Below are 9586 nucleotides of genomic sequence, written 5' to 3' on the forward strand. Positions count from 1 at the left end.
CCTTATGTATTTTTCAGAATAATTTTCCCAAAAGTATATTTCTTACAATCTTTTCTAAACAATGGGTTTTTTTTTTAAAAAAGAGTAGTTTCTCATTTTCTAAATCCTTTTTTCTTCACTAGAGCTTTTTTCTTTCTCAACCTAGTTTTTGCCTGTTTGACAATATTGACGTGTTGATGGTAGTTGCAGTGTGACTCAAAATGATGCTTTGTAAGAAATCATGCAAGAAGGCCTTCTGTGTGTGAATGTTTGGAGGAAAAGCCAGCTATTCATCAAAGTAAATGGTGTTTGTGCTCCTGAAGTGGCAGTAAGAGCATGAGGTGTAATCATATGTTTTATGTTTGTTTATTGCCTTTGGACATCCCAGAGAGGTCTGTTTTAAATTGCAAAATGTTCAGCTGAAAAAATTCCATTTCAAAACCCAAACTATACAGCCAAATTTAACAGTCCTTTAGCTGAAACCTTATTGAAACACCATAAATCCCAGCTATTGTTGATTAGAAAGGAAAAAAAGAAAAGCTTATAAAGCTTTGTTCTATAAACCTGTATTAATTTTTATGTAAATAAGAAATAGAACATGGCTTAGATGCATACAGCCATTTTGTGTAGTTCTTGATGAAAAACTAGTTTGTAAATCTAAAACTTCCTTTTTTTTTAACTTGGTTGTTCTAATGGAGAACTAAAATGGAAATTTAAGTAGCTGACTTTCACATATCTAGAAGTTTGTAATGGGAACTATTTTTTTAATTAGCCCCTTTGCTACTCCATTCTTTCTTATATTCATGCTAATTTAAATATTGTCATTTGTATTTCAAGGAAACTTAACAATAGCATTCCAGTTGAATGAAAATCTATGCAGCGTTACTTCAATGTATGCTAGATGAAATGGAACTCCTAAGTTCATCTTCATACTGTATTAGTCAGGCTTCATTCAAATACTACCTATGAAATGAGTGTGCAATATTTTGTGGTTTTTATTTTACCAGTCTGTTGGATGGTAGTACTCTTCACTTTAAGGCGTGATTTAAAGTTTGTCATATGGAGCTTGATGGTTTTCTCTACCTTTATGTAACAGAAATGCTTTTAGAATTGCTTATAGTTCCAGGAGAGAAGATCAAGTTAGCATGTAGAACCTTTCAATATCAGGATGTGGTTTTGAGGCTTAACAGTTGTGTATAACTTGGTGTCTATCAAGAATGCTTTACAAGAGCTTTCGTAACTAAGAGAATAAAAATTAAAACTAAGCAGGGATATAGAACAGCTTTAGAGTTGAGTGATCTCATCAGAATAGCAGCTAAGCCTGAGCCATCTGTAGGACAAAGAATGAATGCCTTCATGTATGTAAGGTTGTGTTAATAGATGATTTATGGAATTTTATAGTTAAGTCCTCTTCCAAATAATGTAAATTCATGGTACACCACTTCCTACAGTTTATTCTACTACATTCATAAGCATTTATTAGATGCACAACAACTAGTACCTATGTAATAATTTTTCTTGACTTGTTCATAATTATTATTTCATGTACATTTCAGTTTTACAGGTACCAGTACAGTGGGAAAGAGAAGCATGAGTCCTATTCAGGAGGAAACTGGTTCTGATGATATGGAAGAGGGAGAAAGCCAAAGTCCAGAATATGATCAGACTCAGTCCTGTGCAGAGTCCTTGCCAGATGGTAAAAAGAGAGCCAAAAAGTTCAAAAAGATCAAGACAGAACAAGTTCCAGCAGGTAAGCACAGTGTGTGTGCATGGTTTTCTTTTCTGTTTGGAACTACCCTAAGCCTGAACAGAATTGAAGTTTTCTTGAATGTCTTAACTTACTGCAAAGTAACTTATAACAGTGACTTACCCTATTACATTCATAGAAGTTCAGGAAAGTTATTTAAACTGATGATTGCATCATACAAAAATTGTAAAAAAACCAAAAAAAACCAAACAAAAAACCCCAAACAAACATAAAAAAAACCCAAACCACAAAACAGAAGATAGGCAAGTGGCAGTCAGATGACTATGTTTCACCTGGTATTTTTGCTGCATTGTGTGAGTTATTGCACCTTTGGTCACATGAATTTAAATCTCAAAGTATTTTTATTGATCTATTTTTTATTCCATTTCAAGTTGTTAGTAATTTATTTTAGAAATTTATTAGACTATATTAAAAGTATTCATATCTTAATTATTGGTCATCTGGAGCACTGCCTGTATATTAACAGGTAAAACTTCATTTCAGTATCTGCTTTAACCACTTTTATCCAGAAAGTGGTATTGTATACCAAGCATTCTTTCTCCTGATTTGGTGAAGTAAAATATTTCTTAGCTGTTTTCAAAAGCTGTGCTTGGAAATTGCTTTCTTTTTGTAGTTCAGTAGGGCAATTGGACCATGCAAGCATATGCAAAATGACAAGACTGTCTACTGTAATTTCGAGTATAAAATTAATCCTCTGTATTTGGCATTATGGAAATGTACATTATTGGTATTAGTGTAATTCATCTTTCTTCTCCAATTAATTTGGGCTGGAAATATTCTTCAGTGTCTCAACTGCCTTAAACAAGAATAACTGCAAGTGCACTTGGGAAAACTGTTATTTAACTTTATCATCACAATTACTGTAAAAACAAAATTGCATGGATAAAAATTACTCATTAACTGCAAAATATATTAGTTACTATTAGGGTAAGAAAATTGATGTTGCTTTTTTTAAGTGCCTACTTAAACAGTCTTTTCGTTTCCCTTTGTAACTATTGGCTTGCCAGTAATGTATCTAGAGCCTTGCTCTAGAGGAGAAACTATGTCTTTGTATGCTCTGAAAGAATAAAAAGATTCTTGATTTGATTTTTATTCCTTTCAGTGTTTGTATATTGAAGTCTTCAATATACTGTTCCATGACTCTGTCTTTTAGGAAGCCTCACAACTAGTTCCACTGGAATTTTTGAAGTCCCTGAAACATGGTAGGAAACAACTGCCTTAACAAGTGGAACTGATTGAAAGCAGTTGCAAGAATACACCTCTTGGAAGCCATACTTTATTTAAATAAAGTGGTGTTAACAAAGCAGTATGTGTCCTGAAAATCAGTTTAATTATTTTAAACTGTTTATTGAACAGTCACTGTCAATTTTACTTGTGTGTATATTAACTAGTATATGATTCGTTGTTGATCATGTGAAATACTTGCTGTCGTAAATGATGTTAGATTTAAGAAGCAAGACTAAATGCATTTTGGTCACCTACTTTGGCATGCTGGCTATGAAATGTACAAAAAGAACTGGCACTCTTAAGACTTTGTGCTAGGCTGTTTGCTGTGCTAGAGGGGAGTTACTACAAATCTCCTAATTTTTAGCTATTTTTTCAGGCAATATCAATATGCTGTCAGCATTCTTAAAACAGGTAGAACTGCATCTTCGCCTGTTGCTTTTTACCAATTACTTTATCTGGAAATCTTCTTTAGTTTTCCATTCTGTATCCCCCACACCCTGTGCAGCCAGTATTTATCTAAATACCAACTTCACATGTAGCTTACCCTTTCAAGAACCTGTAACTTACAAGTTTCTCAAACATTAATTTCCTGGTTGGAGGTAGCTTTTCTTTGTTTTCACATCTTATTGCTGTTTTCACTCTTATGTCTTGATCTGTTTCTTCCCTCCTCCTTCCCCAGCTTGTGGGGTTTTTGTAAAAATGTTTTTGGTACCTGTGACAAACCTGCTAACTGCACCAGCCCTTTATTTGTTTAAAAAATTATCTGCATTGGTAGATTTCAGAAAATGTTTGATATTTAACATTTTTGTATCATGGAAATAAAAAAAAATGTATTTCCATAAAAATGAAAATTAAAAAAATTTTCTTAGGAACTGGTTTGGGTTTTATTTATTAGCTTCTGAAATGTTTTTAGGGAGCTCTTCTCTTTTGTTTTTTTGTTTTGTTTTTTCTTTTCTTTCCTCACAATAGAACAATGTATTTGTCAGCCTGTGATTAGCAGACCCTTTTGGTCCATGAACTATTTTCAAGATATTTGTGAAACATAACCAAGAAAATCAAGCCTGTTGTTATTAAATTTAAATTGCTCTGTGTTGCCATTGGAGGGAGGCAAAAAAAAAAAAGTTCTACAAATTAGCAAGTTCAAAACCAGTGCTGTGGAAGAGTGGAATATTTTGAAGAAAGCTTCATCATATTGTTTTTATATTAGAGTGGGAACCACTGTTATTTAAACAATACAATAACCTGTCTGAAGGTATGACAATATTTGTTGTTTTTTAAATGATTGTGAGAGCTATCTTGAACTTGCATTGCAAAGGAAAAACATAATTTAAAGTTGTTAAATGTGAAATGTTTTATTTCTATCCTTGGATTACTACCAGAAGTAGTATAATTAAGTTGTTTTTTTTTTTAATAACAGCCATATCCTCACATTCTCCCACTAAAATGTGGGAAAGATGACAGTTATTTGTGGTACAAGGGGAAATTAGTAACTGAACTCTTCTGCCCTTAAGGATCCAGAGACTTTTCTTCTCTGACACTCATGACCTTAGGAGTAAATACTTAAATCACTTTTGAGTATCCAAACCTACAAGGAAGCTGCAAATTTAGTTCTCAGAATATATGCAACACTTAGAAGTTGTATAAAATCTCTCACAGAGATGATTCAGATAATTTATACAGTGTTCCGTCCAAATGTTGGGGGGCTGTTATTAACTATCTGTCCTAAAGAACTGGCATAAGATGATTTGGGAGGGAGCTTAATCATTGATGTCGAAAGGATACAAATGCATTTAAAAGAGAGGCAAGGAGGTCTCTGCTCAAGCGATAGAGGCCTGTGCTGTCTCTGAGAATCTACCTGGAGTCTTTACCCTGAGGCATGGTACTGACTTCACTCTTGAACAGCAACACTTACACACCTGCAGGGAAAATATAAGTCTTAATTGCATTACAATACGATCCTTTCAAAACATGTTTCTTCAGAGTAGGCCATGTATATCCTTCTCTGAAATATGAACGTTAATAGATATTCCCTCTATTTCTACCCTCCTCCCCTCCTGAATTGTCATTGTGTGGAGTAGGATGTTATTTATCTCTACCTGTAAATGATATCTCTTATGAAAATAGTGCTCTTCCTTCTTTCTAGCCCTTATATCTGTTCGATTTTACTGGTTAACACCTGGGTAAGCTACAAAAGCGTGTCTGTATTTCTGGTGCTGAGTTTGGGTGGAGAACTGCCGGGGTCAGTGGCAGGTGGTGCCTAAGGAGGAGCCGGCCCCACTGAGACCCATCGCAGTGCGCAGTTCTGGGGGGGTTGGTACACTTCCCTTCCATCTAAATGACATCATTGATGCTAGAAGGGGAAGAATGTCACTCCGTAAATTAGATCCACATTTGCTTCCTCTAGTATGTTTAAAATATGCGCATGGAATTGAGATCTTTACAGCATTTGTTTCTGAAAAGCAAAGCTGTCATCACTGGTCTTCAGGGCTGCGAGTTTCCTGTGTCCCGGTCCCTGGGGGCTTTACGTGCCAGTTACCTGACTCCAGAGGTATGGCAGGGCGTCCCGCTGGCTTTGTCCTTATGGAGGGAGGCTGGTAAGTTGCTAAGAGGCAACGTTCTGGCCTGATAAAAAGGCAGATGCATCTGTGTAATATTTTGATCGAGTAACACTTTTGATTTACCCCCCTCCCCCCAGCCCCTTTCCCTTTTTCTCCCTGGGGCTGGAACCCACAGCTCTGTTCAATGTTAGAACTACTGTTTTGCTTTCTCTGTGGAGGAGTAGCGATGGGTACACCTAGCTCAGAGTTCTGTGTAGTCGAGGCTGGCTAGGGCCGAAGCAGCCATGGGCAGGAGGCTCCTCTGCCTCTCTGGCAGGTGTTGGCCGTCGGGGCGGCGCAGCCTCCCCGCTCCCCTCAGGGCTGAGGTGGAGCCCACCGGGAGCTGGGGGCTGCAGCTGCCTTGAGGGTTCTTGGTTTTGCCTTCCAATTGTACAGAACAGCCAGCCTTACCTTGCTGTTAGTGAAAAAATACTGCTGAGGTGAAAAATTTTTCTTCTGTAGCTGTTGGTGTCCTGGGGGAAGGTTGTTCTTGCTTGTGGAGAGTGGGAAGTGGCCTGTCCCTCAGGCTGGCGGTGAGGGCGGGGAGCTGGGAGCTGTGGGGGCGCGCTGAGGAGATGTTAGCACCAGCATGCAACAGTGTACGGGAGTGCTGCAAGTAGAGGTTGAAGAAAATGAGGAGTTTTATAAGTAACGTTGAGGAGAGAAGATGAGAACTTGGGAGTGTAGACCTGAACGTGAGGCATTCTGAAGGAATGGTGTGGTGAAATGTGGGGAAGTCAGTCTCAGCAGGCAGAGGAGGTAGGTGGGCTGAAATCCTTCCTCTTCAGAGGAGTAAAAATGTCTTTATTTGACTGAAACTGAAACTTGACAGTGATCATTTATCAGTAGTAATTGAGTGCTTCATTGTTTGAATCAGAAAGCATGTTAAAATTGGACTTGAAGTAATTTTTTAATCTGTCTCAAGCATTTACAGGTGAGGGGTATTAACTTGTGTCAGAATCCACAGGACTGACAGCACAAGGTATAGGAAGTTGCTGGTAGACAAGAAATAGGGAGAAAAAGGTAATGATGTAGTGTAGAGTAAAAGGGAAAAGCACAAGTGTCCATACTGCATGGATTTGAATGGGGACAGGTAAGAGAGAATGATCCCATGTAAAACTGAGATTGCTGGGACTGCAATGGCCTGTTCTTGATCTCAGTTTTGAGCTTACGGTTTGAAGCAAAAAGCTGAAGGTTCAATACAATTTAGATGGAGGACTAAATTTAACTCTCCATCCAGCAGAGAAACCAAGATAAAGCTAAAACTTCCAGCGAATCTGGGGAAAAAATAAATTTTATAGCTCACTCGCTCTTTCTTTAATATTTGAGTTCTGTCGTGGTGCCCAGAAAATGTCTGGTACTGTGGATGTGTTCTCTGTCTTTAAATCATGGTAAACATAATGCAGACAATGTCCTCTGTAATTGAGTTTCAGAGCTTACATAAGACTACTCCTGATAATCAAAAGTTCTTGGCTTCTGAAGAGTTTAGACTATTGCCAGCCGAGCAGATGTGTACACTGGAAAAGATTGCTCAAGTTAGTCCACAGTACATTCAGTAAATGAATAAAAACTTGTCTGTATTGTACTGTTGTAGCTTTAAACTTAAACTAACATTCACTGTGTGCTTTACAGAAGTACTGCCACACTTTGGTGGGTTAGGCTGGGATTTATAGGGTTAATATAATTAAGATATTCTTTATGCTTTAATAGCTATGCATGAAGTATCTTTAAAAACATTTTTTTCCAGCAGAATAATTATTGGCTGCCATGTACTTCCATGAGCACTATAGCAGATTATAGGTCAGTCCCAGCCCAAGAGGAGCTCTTATGGAACACACCTATTAATAAATGCAATATAGAAAACATTCAGCAAAACTGAAAATTTAGATTTCCCTGCCCTTATATTAATTTCCTAAAAATGACTGATAGTTGTATTTATGCATGAGTATCTGTAAGTTCTTGCAAATATTTTTCTAGTTTATTACTAGAGTGACGCTATACAATGTAGTTGCTACTAGTATTCAGTTGAGCATGAAAATCTGGAAGTTGTGACTGTACTAAGCCATTTGCATCCTAATCTATGATCTGATTACAACCCATCAAATGACAAAAAATGCACTTGTGTTAAAGCAGATTACTTCAAAGTCAGTCTTTGAAGTTACCAATTCTTTGTATAAACCTCAAAAAAAACCAACCTTTGCACTGTTACTATAGTAAGGACAGCTATTTTGTTCGATTCTAAAAATTTTGTGAGCAGTTTCTCTCAGTAATGAGTGTAAGTGTTCATGTGTACATATGTATGCATGTTCTAACTTTTATCTTTAATATCTTTGTCTCTTTCAAATGTGATTTTAAACTTAGAATGTTCAAGGAAGACTGAACATGTTTAATTCATGTATAGACTTAGTTGGTTTTTTTTTTCTTTTTGAATTACAAGTTAGATGACTTCGTTGTGGGCTGCATCTTTTGCTTCAAAAATAAGTCTGCTCTGAGCATGTACAGTGTGCATGTCTGTAAGTCTGCCATTTAAAATTTTTGCAATGGGGGAAGTTGCATGCTGCATTTGCAATAAATAACCAATACGTATTTGCTAAAAATTGCACAATAATTTAAAATTGGCCCTCTCTTTTGTTTGCGAAAAGTCTACACTTCAGCCTTTCCTTTCAGTTCTCTCATGCTGGATTTAATTTCACTTGCCATATTGCTGTTGAGAAGTAGTTATCAATAGAAACTTTTTACTACAATAGCATAGAACTGCTGAAAGTGGAAACAATAGTTCAGTTGTCTGGTCCTATGATGACCATATTGTTTTCAACTAACAATGCAGTGTTATAAAGAGATGATTTACTAGAGATTTTCACCTTAATATTACCAGAGTCCTTTGCCTGTAGATTTATAACCCTTTCTGCTAGATTGTAGTGTACTAGCCTGGGTTTTTTAAGTAAGTGTTATTACTAAAACAGATTGAGGAATGGTTATGGTGGGCAAATGGTTAGCCTGTGAAGTTAATGGGAAGTGTTTGTACTTGGTAATTTTTAGGAGCTAAATGAGGTGTTGCTTGAAATGTTTAATATTCCATTTTCAAAAAAGTTTGTTGTATTTTCAGTATTTTAATCAGGTTTAATTGAGGTAAATTTTTCAGTCTCAGAGGGTGCAACTCTAAGGTGTTCTAAAGTGTTTATAACATCTTAATTTCTAATTTGTATTTGCAGTTATACACGGATGAATGTGTGAGACTCACACCTTTGGTTCTCATTATGTTCAAGAACAGGAATTTAACATCTAATTGATCATCTAATACACATCTGACATGAAATTTGGGCTAAGTTCTCAGTAGGTTTGAACAGAATAACCTACTCTCACACGTCAGTAAAGCAGTCCTGTCCAGAAGCTTTTTGAACCTTGTCTGCAGGCAGTAGCACAAACCACCCCCCTGCCCCCTCCCCAACCAACCAACCAACCAACCAGTGTATACTAATATGGTGTATGTGTGGTACATTTAGATAAAAAACGCCAAATGTCATTACCATGCTCCTGTTTAAAGACCTTCAGCTTAGAATTCTATCAGTATATAAACTATATATGGTAAACATGGTGCAGTTGTTCAAAAAGAAAGCCAAGTGTACAGAAAGGAACGCTGCATTTACAGATTGTTAGTTGTATAATAGTCTTATTAAAGGGTGTGCCTAAAGTAAAATGAAGATTCAGCAGCAGAATCACTTGTTAGTAACCTTTAGTCTTTTTATGCTTAGCTTTTTTTGGGGGGGGGAGGAAAGAGCTGGAAGAATTACACTAAATATAAACTAAATATGAAACAGTATTTTAAATTACAGTTTTAACAAATACTTATTTTCCTTACAGTTACTCTGAAAAAGTTTTTTTAAATGCTCATGATGACAGTAGGAATATGCTGATTGTGTATGAGCACTAGCTTATATTAAAATCTAAATTTAATGTAGCTTATCTTAAAAACCTTATAATAGCAGCTATAAAAACTTTTAAGAAGGTGTTTGAG

At 36.4% G+C, this 9586-nt stretch overlaps 1 protein-coding gene across 4 annotated transcripts in view; it reads left to right on the plus strand.

The window, feature by feature from the left end:
• Positions 1 to 3846, plus strand: part of PARN (poly(A)-specific ribonuclease) — a 60371-nt gene extending 56525 nt beyond the window's left edge. For all 4 annotated transcript variants that reach the window (XM_055707310.1, XM_055707314.1, XM_055707311.1 and 1 more), the window contains exons 23-24: positions 1536 to 1729; positions 2901 to 3846. In XM_055707310.1, the coding sequence (XP_055563285.1) occupies positions 1536 to 1729; positions 2901 to 2953 (247 nt within the window). In that variant the 3' untranslated portion in view covers positions 2954 to 3846. The remainder of the gene's footprint in view (positions 1 to 1535; positions 1730 to 2900) is intronic.
• Positions 3847 to 9586: the final 5740 nt, after the last annotated feature.

Source organism: Falco cherrug, chromosome 4 (assembly GCF_023634085.1).
Source record: "Falco cherrug isolate bFalChe1 chromosome 4, bFalChe1.pri, whole genome shotgun sequence".
Taxonomy (NCBI): domain Eukaryota; kingdom Metazoa; phylum Chordata; class Aves; order Falconiformes; family Falconidae; genus Falco; species Falco cherrug.